The 17,056-nt window shown below is 44.3% G+C and overlaps 2 protein-coding genes across 2 annotated transcripts in view; both read left to right on the top strand.

The window, feature by feature from the left end:
- LOC147435669 (uncharacterized) overlaps positions 1–13,174 on the top strand; it is a 122,453-nt gene extending 109,279 nt beyond the window's left edge. Inside the window, exon 14 of the mRNA XM_086488664.1 lies at positions 11,870–13,174. Coding sequence (XP_086344790.1) covers positions 11,870–12,949 — 1,080 coding nt within the window. The 3' untranslated portion in view covers positions 12,950–13,174. The remainder of the gene's footprint in view (positions 1–11,869) is intronic.
- A 186-nt stretch (positions 13,175–13,360) lies between these two features.
- LOC147435670 (uncharacterized) lies at positions 13,361–16,460 on the top strand. The gene is made up of 4 exons (XM_086488665.1): positions 13,361–14,022; positions 14,108–14,171; positions 14,220–14,349; positions 14,541–16,460. The coding sequence occupies exons 1-4, from the start codon at positions 13,916–13,918 to the stop codon at positions 14,705–14,707; spliced, it is 468 nt and encodes a 155-aa protein (XP_086344791.1). The 5' UTR covers positions 13,361–13,915; the 3' UTR covers positions 14,708–16,460.
- Positions 16,461–17,056: the final 596 nt, after the last annotated feature.

Consider the following 17,056-nt stretch of genomic DNA (forward strand, 5'->3'; position numbering starts at 1 on the left):
TGTACACAAAGCAACAAGTATCAAAATCAAGTGGAGGTGCCCATAGACACGTTGTCAGGAGTTTTTTCGAGCAAGGAATTGCGCATATGTACATACACATGCATGGTGCATCAAATAAGGAATTGCCCATTTTGCAGAGCCAGGTGGTTACGTGGGGCCGACATGTGTACAGGTAGGACAACATGTACATAGTGCATCGATTTTCACTATCACCAGTACCAGTATGTTTTTTCTACAATAATGAGGAGTTTATAGCATGTAAAACTTCTCGAGGAAGCTATCCGTGGGCCGACGACATGAGGTAAGCAGGTGCGTCAGATGGCATCTAGTGGCGTCAGGAGGGCGAACGGGGTCAAGATTTGCACGTGGATGAGTACGGACACAACGTGGGTGTTTCCTTGTGATAATTATGCAGAAAGGTCATCATGAGGACCACTTTTTGGGGCCACTTCACGTGGTGGCGAGATGCATTATTGGAAAAAAGCTGAGTGCCAGGTGTGCGAATGATGCAAAAAGGTGACAACTATGCACTGCGAGGTCAGTTTTTGGCCTGTTCGGGGTCCGTTTGAGGTCATCTAAAAGGCCAAGGGTGCCCAACTAATAAAGCTAAGTGTGGGAACTGAAAAAACAGAGAGAAGACCAGAAAAAACGTGGAGGAGAGAAGAGGAACAGCCGCAGCTGTGTTTTTGCTCATTTTGGAGCGTGTTTTGGCCGTAAACAGCTCATCCGAGGTCGGATTTGAGCACTTTGACATTGTAGACTGGGGTTTTGGGCCGTTCCGGACCCGATGGCGCTATCCATTTTGCCAAATTCCTCACTCTTTTCTTGTTGTTTTTCTGTGTAAGTTTCTCCTATGAGCGAAGTTTCTGCTCTAGTTTGTGATTGTATCTGGTATCTTTTACTTATATTGTGTGAGCTGTTTGTCCCATTGGTGTTGGCCCAAGCTCATTTGTATCTAAACATTAGAAATTCTCCTCTTTTGAGCTGAGTTTTTTTTTTGTGTGTGTGTGTGTGTGTGTGTGTGTGGAGTGGGCAAGTGGATAGTTTCTCTCCTCTCACTCCAGAGGTGTGTTCCCTGTCTCGGCCAGGTGTGTTGTGTAAGCCGAGTGGTGCCCCATAGTGTGTGTGTGTGTATCTTCCCAAGAGTGTGTGTCGGGTCGTTATAGAGGCGCTGTGTGTGTTTTCATCCCGCTTACATTCTTTTGGCGCCCCCACGGAGGATCTTCTTCGAGTACCTTCTGCTTCGAGCTTCGGGATTACAGGTTGCAGGTTGCAGATTACAAGTTACAGGTTACAGGTTACAGGGACAGGTACAGGTACAGGTACAGGTGATTCACACAGGTACAGGTAGCTGGAGTACAGTGATATACTAGCAGTGATGTCACTTGCAGTTGTTGTGGGAATGCATCACTTGGCGCCTATTTGAGCGCATTGTCTGCTGGATTGTACGTTACTTGTGGAAACTGCCATTGTACGCATTTGTGGAGCCATACTTGGTTGTATTTGATAGTCCCAGCCATTTCTGAGACTTGGTCTGGAAGATAGTCATTTCTGAGACTTGACTATATGCGCTTTGCATTAGCCTTCGTGTGAGGGTCGATAGCGTGAGGTTTTTATTGATCTGGGGGATTCTCAAATGTGGAGATCCTTTCGGTGATACAGGTAGCTGGAGCACCCTTTTTGTGACCTCGCCATAGGCTATGTAATAGTGAGTCCTATTTGATGCTCGGGTTATATTGTTGACAGTGTATGCATACATATACAGTCCATATTTTGGGTTCCTACTGCTCTACTTCTGGGGAAACTTTGCCAAAATTTTTCCAAGTTATGATGGCTGGTTTTTTGGTCTTTTGAGCCATTTATGCTGTTATGTTGCTGAAATTTTGGCAAAATCAGAGGTTAAGTCAGGTGTGTCTTCTTGGGAGCTTCATGGTTGGCTTTAATGGATGATCAAAATGGCCCTCAATTCACTCCATTTCATTTAACTCAAAGAATCCAGATAAATGTTCATGTGTCCAGGAAGATTTTTTTCCAGCAGCGCATAGTCTTTATGTTCGGGCCAAGAATATTACGAGAGATCTTGGAATGTCCTTTGCCTGTTGTAATTCCGATGATCAACTATGAAAACTCATTTGATGTGCATGTGTTTGTCCTTATCTAAAGTTGAGCTCCATTGAAGTTTCTGGGGATTGGGTAGTCAAAAGTTTTGGGTTCTTGCACGTGTGTTTGAAGGGGTTCTCAAGGCATTGTAACTTGGGTAGCCATGGCTTTCTCTTATCCGGAATTTCTTTCTCTTATCCGGAATTTCATGGAAGAAGTGGTGAAGATGCGGAAGACTTTCTGGAGCAAGTCGAGGTGGCATGCATAAGCAACAATATATGTGATGAGGACAAGATTTTGAGGCTATTTGGATTACTTTTGAAAGATGAGGCCCGTGTTTGGTTTATGGATTTGGAAGCTAAAGAAGCAGTGGTTTCTTCTTATGGTTTGAGTCTTGACAAGTTTATAGAAGCTTTTTTAGAGCGTTTCCAGGTTTTTGAAGATGCAAATGCAGTATGGAATGAGCTCAATGCTCTTAAGCAAGGTTCTTGTCAAGGTGTTGATGCCTATGTACAAGGTTTTACAGATTTATGGACTCGTTGGTGTGTTGCTCTTAAGGATGAGACCCCCCCTTGTTCATTGAAGAAAAGTTCTTTTGTTGATGGTTTGTCACCTTGGTTGCGGTTCGAGGTTGAGTTGAAGATGCCCGAGTCTTTTGAAGATGCGGTATGCATTGTAAAGCACAAGGAATGGAAGTTTAAGCGTCTTGAGGAACATGGTATCAGTACAGGTATGCATGTGCAAAATGGATTTGGCATGGAAGATGAAGTTAAGCCTAAGCAGGTGAAAAGTAGCCTATCCTATGATGTTTCTCATTTCTTCCCAAGGTCTATTGTGAAGCGTAAAGAGGTCTTGCTGGTTGACAGGTTTCTGGAAGAGCCTAAAGAGGTGAGTAATGCTTTGGATACAGGATTGAAAAGTCTTCAAGAGGATGCATTGGATACTTGTGTACCTTGTGATTCTGGGTGTGAGTGTGAGGTTGAGGTTATTGATGATGAGCATGTATCTTTGGATACTAGTTCCTTGGAAATTAGGGAAGAGGGCAAGGTTGAGAGCCATTTTGTGGATTTGTTGGATGGGGAGCCTGTTTTGAAGCCATATTTTGATGTATGTGCAGTGATTGAACCAATTTGTGAGCATGATTGTGGTTTAGAGCAGGGATCTGTATTCTTGGAGATTGATGAACCCATGCTAGACGCTATGGATAGTGGTGATAGCCATGATTATGATGTGGATAAAGTTATGTGTGATGATGAGTATGCTTATGATGATGAGAAGGGGTTTGGCATATATGAGTCCGATCTCAGCTATGTGGATGCCTATGCTAGGGATATGTGTGCTGCGGGGATACTTTTGTGCTTTGGATATCAACAACTCTACCTTCACACAATGCTTTTAGCTACTTGGGTGCATGATTTGCAGGTTGTTGCTATGGCTGGTGAAGCCAAGATGCTAGGTGATGAGTCACTTGAGTTGTCTATATCGGCTGGGTTGAATGTGGCATGCAATATTTATGCTTTTGGAACTACAGGCAGGGCGGATGTGTTAGTTGAATATGCCTATGGTGCATTTCGGTTGATTGTTGACAAATGTAGGTGTGGTGTTATGATGCTTCTTGTGAATCAGGCAATATGCCTTTGGCCTTTTGATCCAGGTGGAATGAGCATCTACTAGAGCTACTGCTGAGCATGAATGCTCTAGCAGGCTAGGGGGTGGGCAAATTATGTGAGGAGTTTTTTCGAGCAAGGAATTGCGCATATGTACATACACATGCATGGTGCATCAAATAAGGAATTGCCCATTTTGCAGAGCCAGGTGGTTACGTGGGGCCCACATGTGTACAGGTAGGACAACATGTACATAGTGCATCGATTTTCACTATCACCAGTACCAGTATGTTTTTTCTACAATAATGAGGAGTTTATAGCATGTAAAACTTCTCGAGGAAGCTATCCGCGGGCCGACGACATGAGGTAAGCAAGTGCGTCAGATGGCATCTAGTGGCGTCAGGAGGGCGAACGGGGTCAATATTTGCACGTGGATGAGTACGGACACAACGTGGGTGTTTCCTTGTGATAATTATGCAGAAAGGTCATCATGAGGACCACTTTTTGGGGCCACTTCACGTGGTGGCGAGATGCATTATTGGAAAAAAGCTGAGTGCCAGGTGTGCGAATGATGCAAAAAGGTGACAACTATGCACTGCGAGGTCAGTTTTTGGCCTGTTCGGGGTCCGTTTGAGGTCATCTAAAAGGCCAAGGGTGCCCAACTAATAAAGCTAAGTGTGGGAACTGAAAAAACAGAGAGAAGACCAGAAAAAACGTGGAGGAGAGAAGAGGAACAGCCGCAGCTGTGTTTTTGCTCATTTTGGAGCGTGTTTTGGCCGTAAACAGCTCATCCGAGGTCGGATTTGAGCACTTTGACATTGTAGACTGGGGTTTTGGGCCGTTCCGGACGCGATGGCGCTATCCATTTTGCCAAATTCCTCACTCTTTTCCTGCTGTTTTTCTGTGTAAGTTTCTCCTATGAGCGAAGTTTCTGCTCTAGTTTGTGATTGTATCTGGTATCTTTTACCCATATTGTGTGAGCTGTTTGCCCCATTGGTGTTGGCCCAAGCTCATTTGTATCTAAACATTAGAAATTCTCCTCGTTTGAGCTCAGTTTTTTTTTGTGTGTGTGTGTGTGTGTGTGTGTGTGTGGAGTGGGCAAGTGGATAGTTTCTCTCCTCTCACTCCAGAGGTGTGTTCCCTGTCTCGGCCAGGTGTGTTGTGTAAGCCGAGTGGTGCCCCATAGTGTGTGTGTGTGTGTATCTTCCCAAGAGTGTGTGTCGGGTCGTTATAGAGGCGTTGTGTGTGTTTTCATCCTGCTTACAACGTCTCCATCCACTGCATCCGTACAAGGACCCATCCTCTGAGTCAGGGCAGGAAACGTGTCCACAGTGTTCACATGCGATGTGGAAGCCTCACCAAGGAGTACATCTTTGTAAGAGTGCATCGCTTTGTCCCATGCATCAATCAGCGTGTGATTGTCATTGCATGGAAGTTGCTTAAACGATGCATTCTTGTTAGCATTAACAGAAGGAACGTAATCACGAGAAGAAAGTGGCGTGCGAATCTTCAGTGCTTTTTTCGGCACCACCTATGTATTGACATCAGCAGGTCCAACATTTTTGCCTTTAGCAGCAGTCCCATTCCCAAGATCAGGAACTTGCTGTACCTTGCCTTTCCCTTTGTCCACATTGGAAGCCACTTTAGCAGTAGAAACTCCACTTTGCTTGGCTTCACTTGTGGGTTTTCCAGTAGGGATGGAGGTGGGCAAAGAAACAGCAGAGGGAGGGGGTTGCAAGACCGGCTCTGGACATTCGGATTGCATATGACCAAATTTGCCGCATCGAAAACATGAATTCACAAATTTTTCCCATTTAAGTTTAAAGGGGCGCTTACCTACCCATGGATCACCTGAGTCAACCATAATACCATCAGGGGTAATCTTGTCCGTGTCCCATAGAATACAAAACCTGTCGGTATTCGCATCCAATTTTGGAGGACAGATAACCTTTCCAAATTGCGTAGCCAACAACGGCAAGAAATGTCTCCACGTGCGGGGGAAATCAACAATTTCCACCCACACCGGGCATTTGTGATGAATAAGACTCTAGTAGTCTTTAGTGAGTGCCCACGGGAGAACATGTGTCATCTGCCTATTAAAAAAGAGGGGAGACATCTCAAGCAAAAGATTTCGAGCTTCTATATCTGCGAGCAAAACGTCATAAAATCCACGCGCCCCAAAGTAGACACCACGGACAGCTTGTCGCTTAAGGAGAAAATCGACCCATTGGCCGACATCTTGCGCAGTAGGCATTTTCCCTAGGAAAAACAGAATAACTGCATTCATAGCGTACTGCGCAATTGGGTCCATGAGGTCCTGTACCGGAATGCGCACCTCAAGAGCAGGCGCCTGACCATTCCATGCCTGTCGAGCCTCCTCAAAGTCCTCATACAAGCATGCCTTGATCTCAGAAGCTGTCTCTGACGTGGGTTCCATCGCTTTCCGACGCTTAGAGACGCACAGTGAGTCAAACATAAATTAAACGAAACCCTCTCTTCAAACAAAACCTACTGGCGACAAAATTCTACAATCTACTGTGGAGAAAACCTTGCAAATAACATACGAACCACAACTCTGTACATACTTCAGAGAAAGAAGCAACCAAAACCCATAGCAATATACATCTACTGAATTCTGCCCAAAGAAATGAAGCTTGACTCTGACTCTAACGTGTATACAATCTGCCCTGCCAGTCCTGCACAGCGAGACCACAACTTGGCGTGCAAAACCTACTCCACTGTCATTGACAAACGTGCTGGGCCGTACTGCACTTCTCAGCGGCGACGAGTAGGAGGGCGCGCTGGGTAAAAAACGTGTAGGAGCAGTCACACAGGGGCAACAGCGCGTACCCTAACACACACACACACACACACACACACACACACACACACACCCTCGCTGGCGAAACTAGAGAGGATTGTTGCTGACGCGCTGTCATACACACACACACGCGCAAACCTGCTTGTTGCTGCTGTGCGCAGGGAATTCATGCGACAAGAGAGCTCCACACGCTGTGCAGGGAATTCACGCGAGCCTCTCTCTCTCTCTCTCTCACACACACACACACACACACACACACACACACACACACACACACACACACACACACACACACATACACACACACACACACTGTTCTGAACACACACACACACACACACACACCCACATGCAAAGGAAGGGGTCGAAATTTGTACTAGGCCAGAGCAGGTGCGCAGAGGTGAACAGCACGCAGGTGTTGCAGTGCGCAGAGCATGTCAGCGCGCAGGGGACAGACAACGCGCAGTGACTGCAGCGCACAGAGCAGGGCAGCGCGTAGAGGTTGGACAACGCACAGAGGAGACTCAGACAGCAGGAAGCCACTCTCCCCGTCCACACACACATACACACTTTTTTTTAGTAATGTCAGATTGAATTACCAATGGGAAACCTCAAAACGAGGAAACCCCAAAGAAAATATGACAAACAGTAAATCATAAGCAGTCAAAGAAGAGCTCGTAATGACTAAAGGGGAGCTCATCCAAGTCATAGGCAACTTGAAGAGACTGTTGAAGAGATATCTTGAAGAAGGAAACATACTCCACTTGAATCTGTTGAAACATGAGGGAATTCCGTGCTCTCCACATTGTCCATAGCATCCAGAAACTAACTCAATCGAAAAAGTATGCATACGACCGAAGTAATGACGGAAGCACTCCAAAGATCCACAAAAATCTTCAAAAATGTAGGCCAAGGAAATGCGTGCGAAGAGTTGTAGAGATGCAATCCACAAACTGTTGCGTACGAGAACAAGACCACAATAAATGTGGAATATTCTCAATGCCTGCACCACAGCGAACACATCGTGAAGAGGCCAATCTTCTGGAGCGCAGAAATTTGCCAGTCGGGAGAACCCCAACAATGCATCTCCACTTAAATAATCGCTCCTTCAGAGGTAGCTTAGCATGCCCCACTTTCATAACTTTACTCTGCCACGAAGTAACACTCTTATTCAGGTAGCTTAGCATGCCACACTTTCAGAACTTTACTCTGCCACCAAGTAACACTCTTATTCATATTCCATACCTTATTACAATGTTCTTGAATCCAGGAAGATGATTGCAAATGACAATATACTTTCTTTGCAGATATCGAACTCATCAAAGAACCAGCATAGAGCCAATCACAAATTCGTTTCCCCGCAACCAGCGGCGGAATGGGAGATATCAAGTCAACCAGATCCTCATTGATGTCCCACATGCGCCTGTAGTGCATCCCAAACCCAAAGGTAAGAGTAGCCTGTCTAAACGAGAGCACCCGTCCATGAGCGTCTATCACATTTGTTATTCTGTCAATATCTTTCTGGGAGAGAAAGTAAGCTTGTTTAGGAGAGCGCTGAACAAGAGTTTGATAAAAAACTCGACTCCAATGCAAACTCTCCAATCGAAGTGATTTCCACAGGCGTCATCTCTACCATGCCACAACAATTCCCGCGTAACCAATTTCCAATATACTACAAGATTGAAAGCAAAGGGGCATCCAGATATTGTAGCTTCAAACTTACCAAAAACCACATCTCAATACGAGGGCTGCCAATGGCTGAAAGTTGGCGTAGAAACCGCATGAGAGCACACAAACTCAAAAACATTTGCGTCCAGGGTTGTTTTTGCTCAACCAACACCCATAACTAAGTAGCCTTCTTTGTTGTAATATGAGAACACAAATGTAGAATATTCAGATCACCACAACGCTTTGGAGTACACAATTTATCCATCGCAAGCAATCGCATGCCCTTTTTTTTGGGTGGAAGTAGACCAGAAGTGCTCTAAAATCCGAGACGCGAAGGCTTGAAGACGAGGGGGTGGCCAATGCAACAATGGTAGGAAAAATTGTAGGTATGTCACCAAGATAAATTTCACTATTCTGAGTCTTACATGTAGCGGCCAGGTAGATAATTTCCAATAGTGCACTTTAGATCTCAATTTATTCTCAACCTAATCCAATAATTTTGCATTGTTAACTGACCAAGCCAACGGATAACCAAGATGCCTTACAATCTGATCAGGCTTCTCTATCTCACCTAGCCATAATATAGAGTGCCAATCCATTTGATGCAACGACAACAATTTAGGTGTTCAGAAATTCACTTGCAGACGTACAACCAACCCATAAACATGTAGTGCTTCCATAGTGCATCGAACATCCTCAGGTTGATTTCTAGGCAAAAAACATGGAGTCATCCGTTTACGCTTGCGCCACAAAATGATCACGAGATGGCAATTCCAATCCATGTAACTGGTCAGATGTCGATAAGGAGTCCAGATACAACAACAGAGGATGTGTAGCAATAGCATACAACACTGCACTCAAAGAACATCCTTGTCTAACGGATCGACCAAGATCCCATAACAGAGTCAGGTCACCATCAAGAATTCCAGCAGGTTGACTATGCTTATAAAGAAAATAGACCACCCGACGCATTCTGGATCCAAAGCCCAAAGCCGTCATGATCTGAGCAATGAAGTCCCAATGAATCGTGTCAATTGCTTTCTCTATATCAGCCTGTATGATAAGTACATCTTGTCTAGTATATTTTGCATACTCAATTCCAATGAAAGCATCAGCAATATTATCCACAATTTGTCGGCGAGGGATGAATCTATACTGAGTCGGATGTATACTAGAGAACAAATGATCATTAATACGTGCAGCTATCATTTTCAACAACAATTTTTAAATGATTGGCATAAGCGTTATCGAACGCCAATGTGAGAAGTATTCACATAATGCTTGATTGGGCAACAATTTCACCAGTCCTTCCTTCCACGATTGTGGCAAAGATTGCGTAGTCCATGCATGATTTATCATGAAAAGGAGAGGTTCCTTAAGGGACTCCTAAAAGCGAAGGAAAAATTCTATCGTAAGACTGTTCCATCCAGGTGATTTCCAATGATCAAGATGCAACAAACTGTCGTGCAATTCAAACCAGCCTCAAGAGTAGTTACATCATTCATTGTTAATATAGGATGTACATACGACAACAGTAACTGTCTGGCTTGCAAAACCTCACTTGAGGGAGTCTCAAGCCTAGCAAAAACCCGTTGAAAATGATCCACTATGGAATCCGCCAATTGACTTTTATTGGCCGTTTGTTGCCCAATATGGTCCTTAACCCTTTTGATAGAGACAGGTGCAAATGTTTAAAAAGCTGTTTCGATGAACAACCTTTATCCATAAAAGCCTATTGTCTCGATCTAACCTTCCATTTTTCAAGTTTCCTCTGTCGTTATGCATCAAAGAGGCTTTGGCTGCACATAATTCCTCTTGTTCCGAATCAGTAAGCCGTCTAGTATCTGCAAGACTTTCTAAAGCTTGACAAATCGCCTGGTCTTCCTGCACTTTATCTCTCAGTTGGTAATGAACCATAATCCTTTATGACTGCTTGGATCTGCACGACAAAACAATACAAGGCCACATCCACATCGATAAACATATGAGAGACAAGTGGAGGAATCACCGCTTCAATCAAGGTTTGGAATGCCTTGTGTGAAAGATATGCATTATTAATTTGCAACAACCGCTTACGGGGAAGCGGAGAATCTGCATCTAATGCCTTAAAATAGACCAAGAGCCAAAGAGTAAAATGATCAATTAGAGTAAAGGAACGATTCACATATCACATGCAAACATATCATATTGCGGAGTGCCCAATACATACCAACGATCCAATCGTACTCTATATCCAGAGTGAGCATCATGAGTAAAAGTATAACCCCGGTCTGAAGAGTGAGTATTGGCCCACAGATCCAAAGCCACCTGTATTACTGACCATAGCATCCTAAGAAGAACGTTCAGAGCTCAACATATGCGAATGGCTAGTTGTATTGTCCGTGTTTGCAGGTGCATTATTAAAGTCCCCGCACCAAAAAGCATGCGAACACCAGGGGTATTTGACCAAATCTTGCCAAAGATGACTTCTTTGTGCTGAGGCAGTATAAGCATAAATACCAGCAAATTCCAGAATATTCCCTTGTACGAGACATTGAACGACCATCCAATGCCTTGCTGGGTCATTATGGGCCAAAACCGGCTGCAATTCATGTCGCACCATCATTAAAACACCCGAAAAGGACCAGTCCCAACATAGGCAATCCAGAATCCCGCATAAAACAAAGATTCACCAACAAAGTCGTACTGATTATGCTTTTGTAACACCACTATATTTACTTTATTTGTATGTACATAATACCAGATTAGCTTCCACTTGTCTTTGTTGCACAATCCACACACATTATATGTAAAACATCTAAAAGGAGAATCCATCTCTACAGTATTTACAAGAGAAGCACGAGGCACAATCATCAAGTAGAATTGCCCGTAGGCACATCCGCTTCTATACTAACAGTCAATAAAGCGGATTCCATATGCGTTCCTTGCGGGGTGACTGCTATTGACACAGACAGACACACACAGGCTGGTTGTACAGAAACCTGCTGCTTGAAAACTTTAATCAAACTAAAGACCTAATGATTTTACAGAACCAACAAATATACACTCAAACTCACACCTCTCTCTCTCTCTCACACAAAACGACAGGACCGCGTGCAGGCGAAATTAAACTTCAACCACCGGCGCACTGTGAATGGCTTGCACAGGGTAGATGTTGTGCAGGACAGAGTCGCGCGACAGACGAGTGGCAGAAGGACCTACCACACACCCATATCCCCCACCACACACACACACCCACCCAACACACACCCACACCCACACCCACAGCGCTGACTCTGAAGACCAGCCTTCACACACACATGCACCAATTCAGAGCGCAATCTGAATAGAGCTCTGCTGGTCCACTGCGCAAGGGCAGCCTTCTGCGTTGAGAGCTGACTGTAGCAAACGGAAGGACAGGGCGCTCAGAGCAGCCGGCAATTCACGCAGTCGTGCAGGGCTCGAAGAGGCAGAGGGGGCACAGAGCGTGCAGCGGCTGAAAGCTCACAGAGCGCGCGACAATATTTTTCCTCACCCAGCATACCCTCTCTCTCGCACACACACACCACTATGTCCTCATACCCACACACACACACACACACACACACACACACACACACACACACACACACACATCAAATATCTTAGAGAATGTTCCTTAAGGTGCCCATGAGGTGTTTTTGTGGAATTTCAGGATCAGGAGTTCAAGTTCAATGTGCAGGAAGAGGAACTAGTGAGGCTAAGATCGGAACTGAAGCAGAGTAGGACCGCTGCTGATGCTGCAAAAACTAAAGTGCTATCAATTGACAAGGAGCTCAACATCCTTAAGCGAGAAAAGGAGCACCTTGAAGCGAGACTAAACATAGAACTAAAGAGGTCAGGAGATGCAGAGACCAAGTTAAGATTAGCGGAAAAAGAGTTGAAATCAGCCCTGGATCGCTATGAGAAGGCCTGGGATGAGGCTGAGACAGCAAGAAAGGGAAAACTGGAGTTTGAAAGGATTGCCGCAGAAAGACTTGCTGCGCAAGTGAGTGCTGAGAGGAGATATGAAGTTCTTGTTAGAGAAAGGGATGACCTCTCAGAAGAGATAAATAACCTACGCATGGCTGAGCAAGATACTGTTTCAAGGGTGAAATCTCTGGATAAAAAGTTGGAGGAAAGAGATAAAGAGATGGGGGACCTTTTGGACTCTTCTCATAAGCAGAGGGCCAACACAATTCATGTTCTAGAAAGCTTGCTGGCTTCAGAAAGGCAAGCATGTGGAGAGGCCAATGCTCGGGCAGAGGCTCTATCCATGCAACTACAAGCAGTACAAGGAAAGCTCGATTTGTTGCAGCAAGAGTTCTCAACAACCCGATTGAATGAGACTGTGCTGGATAGCAAATTGAGAATCCGTCATGGAGGGCCATGCAATGTATCTCCGTCTCCAGGAAAGAGGGCCAGGGTGGATGATAGTATGCTTGAGGACTCGGTCCATTATGCTGAGGTGAATGCAAATAACCAAAACACAGCCCAAAAACCCAACAACTCCAGCATTGAAAATGGTTGTAGCCCTAGGCATAGTCATTGCGATACACCTGCAAAGCCAGATGACAATAGAACATCGACAAGTGATTCAAAGGACTCAGATGACTACACCAAGTTTACGATTCCTCGGTTGAAGCAAGAATTGACCAAAGCTGGCTTTGCGGAAGAGCTGCTGCAGGTGAAGAACCCCACAAAGAAGGAGGTCATTCAGCTTTATGAAAGACTCGTGCTTCAAAAAGGAATGTAGTGTGATGGGGTTTTAATGAATATAGCACCTTCCAAGGTTTTATCTATGTTTGTTGGACAATTTGTATAGAAATTTTCTTAGTAGCAGAAGGCTTCTTTTGGTAGATACTGGTGTAGTCTATTGTTGTAAAAATCGCCATCACATTGGCTGAACTTGGAATGTAGAGCTGTTATGTACATTTTGTCATGCAATTTTGCTTCATTTGTACACATCATATGAGTCTAATACTATTGGTGTGTGGGGGTCTACAGCTCCCTTTGATGACATACCCCATGCTATTTTTTTTTACCAAGGTTTGTAAATTCAAGTGTCACTACTTTCAATGTCCTGCCTTTTAATGACTCATGAAGTTGAAGATTGGAAGATTCAGTTTTAGAAATTCTATTCATCAAATGAAAAGGTGTAAAATTGATAGTAGGATAATAAGACTGACACCTTTTTGTAAGCAGGCGGTCTGAGTTATCTTCTTTTCTTTTATTTCCTTAGATGTTTTCTTCTTCTTTTTTTTTTTTTGGGTGGGGGGGGGGGGGGGGGGGGGGGTCATATGTCATGGGTCATGGGTCAAGGCGATTGCGGAGAATATTGGAGTTCAATATCCAAGCCAGACATATTTGAGGAGCAATGGATGGACTCATTTATAACAGCCTTTGGGTCTTGCTTTTAAGCATTGGCTGCCAATGGATGGACTGAGTTATAATAGCTGTGGGATGTTCAACGTTGCTTTTAGCATCTGGCAGAAGCGTGGCAAGGTTGAATAAATGCCTTTCTCCATAAAAACTAGCTCATCCTCAAATATAGCACAGCTTAACAAGTAGCTTGGAGATACGGCGAGTTTTGTGCATGCATTTGGAGCCTCTGGATCAGCTGTGACATTTCTTACATCATGTGGATGATACCTCATATGGGGACTTCGGTCTGGTGTTGCTGGCACGATCGGACTTTTATTTTCTGCCAATTCTAGAGTGTATGCGATGCTGTTTTTGGGTTTGCCTCCTGAGGCACATATATTTTGGTGTGCTGTCTGTGCCATTCTGTCCTTCAACAGGGTGTTGTGCCTGTGGACGGCCTTTTGGGTAAGCAGTTTCGTGGTTCTCATCCTTTTTATGTGTTTGCTCTCAGGCTCACATATGGCTTTTGTGTGTTGTGTGCTGACACCAGTGTATTGCGGCTTGATGAGCAGTCTCCTGGCTTCTGCAGTTTGAGAGGGACAGATGAGAATATGGTATCTTAAATTGACAGAATTGGGAATGACTGGATATGCTGCTTGCAGGAATTCAAGAGGTCGGCATCGTCGCTAAATGACACTCACATTCTAGGAGGGGTAAAAGGCCTGAGGTCATCAGGTGCACCCCTCGTTTCAGTATGGGGGTGTGGAAGACTTAATGGCATAGATGTCCTCTGTAAGAGCCTTCTACCTTTGCTGCTATGCTTTCCAGCAGATGGGTAGAGCTTTGGCACACTTTTCTCGTAGTGGGGCATGTTGAGGGTTCACAATATAAAGGCGTGGCTAAAACTACAAGGAAATCTAAAGATGGGCAAGGTTCAATCTTTGAATATCACACCCCTCACCACCAATATTGTGTGGTTGCAGGCTTGGAAGAGCTTGCACAAAGGTCACTTGAGGCTCCATTGATCTCATCTCACTATGTTTTCTCATCGACTAAGCTTGTCGCGGATCACACATCAAAGACTTGTCGACATTCACTGCCAGTACCTGATTTGCATCCCTTCTACAAGACTTCCCCATGTCTCCATTAAATTGGACGTATTATCTTGTGTTGAAATGCCAATTACCCTAGATCTGTACCTTGCAAAAGAAGGCAAGTAAAACGATCCTTTAAACACACTAGAAGGTCATTAACAGAGAGGTGAAAGTGCTGATATTTAGTCAAGCAAGATCTTGGACACTCATGGATCCGTTAATGGCGGAAAAATTAAGCCTTTCCAACACCATTTGGACCCCGTTTTTGGCCTGACGGGCTTTGAATCCTTGATACTCAAACGTCATGGCCACATACCAAAATTCGTTTTTAGAACGCACGCGCACGCGCACACACACACACACAGAGAGAGAGAGAGAGAGAGAGAGAGAGAGAGAGAGAGAGAGTGGATAGCTATGGAGAATCAACTCTTTGTTTCGCGTTTGAGATACATCTGCTTTGCAATCTTTTTGAAGCTATAAGAGAGAGAATGAAAGATATGAGAGAGAGAGAGAGAGAGAGAGAGAGAGAGGACTAGGCAGCTATGGAGAATCAGTTCTTTGTTGTGCGTCTGAGATACAAAGCAAGAGAGAGAGAGAGAGAGAGAGAGGACTAGGCAGCTATGGAGAATCAGTTCTTTGTTGTGCGTCTGAGATACATCTGCTTTGCAGTCTTTTTGAAGATTTAAGAGAGAATGAAAGATGAGACCGGGTAGCCCTTTGAAAAAGCAGACAGGGAGCCGTTGCGAGTGTCATGTGTGTAGTGTGTGAGTGAGAAGAGGAGAGAGAATGGTCCAACCTCCTATAGTCGGTGGCTGCATTTGTCGCCGCGTGGATGACATTTTTCTCTACTTTATAGAAAGTATAGGTTTGGAAAGTGAGTAGGGGGTGTACCCAATTGGAGAAAATCAGAAAAGCGACAGAATCTCTCAAGGTTTGTTTCGAAGCTGAAGATGGTGTCGTCGCTGAATGGAAGGTGTCGTCGAGCGCCAAAGCAGGCAGAGAATCGCCCCGGGGATTTGCCGCTGTTGCCTTCTCTCTCTCTCTCTCTCTCTCTCTCTCTCTCTCTCTCTCTCTCTCTCTCTCCTACAGGGCCAGTAAGCTTCTCCTTGTCAATCACATCCCTTGTCATAATGGCCCATGCTTGGTCTTGCTTTGCGATTGAGACTTTGGCACACTTGGCCTTTGCATGAATAGTAGGGTTGAGGATCTTAATACCACCTTGCTCCATTGGTCTAGCGACATATTCTCATTTGACCCACTGCCAAGGCATCAAGTCTTTGATGTTATTTTCCCACAAGAATCTTTTCACCGGTTTCAAGAATCCTTTCCAATTCCATTTGACTATCTTGAGGAGCAGGCCAATGAAAGCTATGTACGGCTCGTGTACGGGAGCATAAACGAATTAATCACTTTTACCCTACTTCGGAAGGGAAGCAACACATACTCCCACCTCATGAAGTCATTTGCAAAGAGCTTTGCCAGGAGTTGCCGGAAAGATCAATCCTTGGATCTCTCCTCTTGCAGCACTAGCTTCAACCCTTGGATCTCCTCTCTTGCATCACTAGCTTCAAGCATGGTAACCACAGGATGAGAAGCAATGGTGGCGAACAACGAGCACCATGGGTGTGTACCAATCAACATACATGGGTGTGTACCAATCAACACCTCCATTTCAAGTTGTCCTTTCTCTAAGTCAAACTTGACATAGGCATACTAGTATGGAAACAATAACATGTTGGAAGACAAGAATTTAGATTTTGCAACTTATGAAACACTACTAATGAAGCAGGATATATTCAACATCCCCAAATGAGAACATCTTGACAAAGGTGACTAACCATTACTGATTAAGCTGAAATCAAAATATTGCTTGAATTTCTTCATGATGGAGTGATTAAGACTTGAGACTTGAAACAATGTTTAAGGTCAAGAGTGTTTCTCAAATCTGTATGAAACTCCAATAATCTAAATCAAATACTCTCGCTCAATACGACACTATTTAAAAGAGAACATATTTATATTGCACCAAAATGAATATAAACACAAAAGTATTTATAGAGGAATCCATCCTCATGAAAAAAATTACAAAGACAGACAATGTTGTTGTTGTGAGGCTTCGCTTACAAGTATTTGTCTTCCTCATCTAAAGATTCATATACACTTAAGTATTTGTGTGTCTATGACCATTCACATCGCCTGTTGTTGTGATGTGTAAATCATGTGAGCTCATACTTTTGTCACCTTCGAGAGTAGATATTTTCATGTAGTGTGAGTGAATGAAAGTAGGAGGAGAATCTTGTTTCATGCTTTAACGGAGGTGAGAGAAGGGAGAGGAGCTAGCTTGGTGTGAAAATATGTGGTGGAGAAGGGAAAGAGATGGGGGAGAAGCTTGCTTGGTGCTACAA

This window comes from Adiantum capillus-veneris, chromosome 18 (assembly GCF_014529385.1).
Source record: "Adiantum capillus-veneris isolate H3 chromosome 18, ASM1452938v2, whole genome shotgun sequence".
Classification (NCBI taxonomy): Eukaryota; Viridiplantae; Streptophyta; class Polypodiopsida; order Polypodiales; family Pteridaceae; genus Adiantum; species Adiantum capillus-veneris.

What these genes read in the sequence shown, in the direction of transcription:
- LOC147435670 (XM_086488665.1), top strand. Translation starts at nt 13,916, where the DNA reads ATGCGATGCTGTTTTTGGGTTTGCCTCCTGAGGCACATATATTTTGGT. An exon ending in GAGGGACAGATGAGAATATG is followed by an intron (nt 14,172 to 14,219) that starts GTATCTTAAATT and finishes TGCTGCTTGCAG; the next exon opens with GAATTCAAGAGGTCGGCATC. An exon ending in TAATGGCATAGATGTCCTCT is followed by an intron (nt 14,350 to 14,540) that starts GTAAGAGCCTTC and finishes GTGTGGTTGCAG; the next exon opens with GCTTGGAAGAGCTTGCACAA.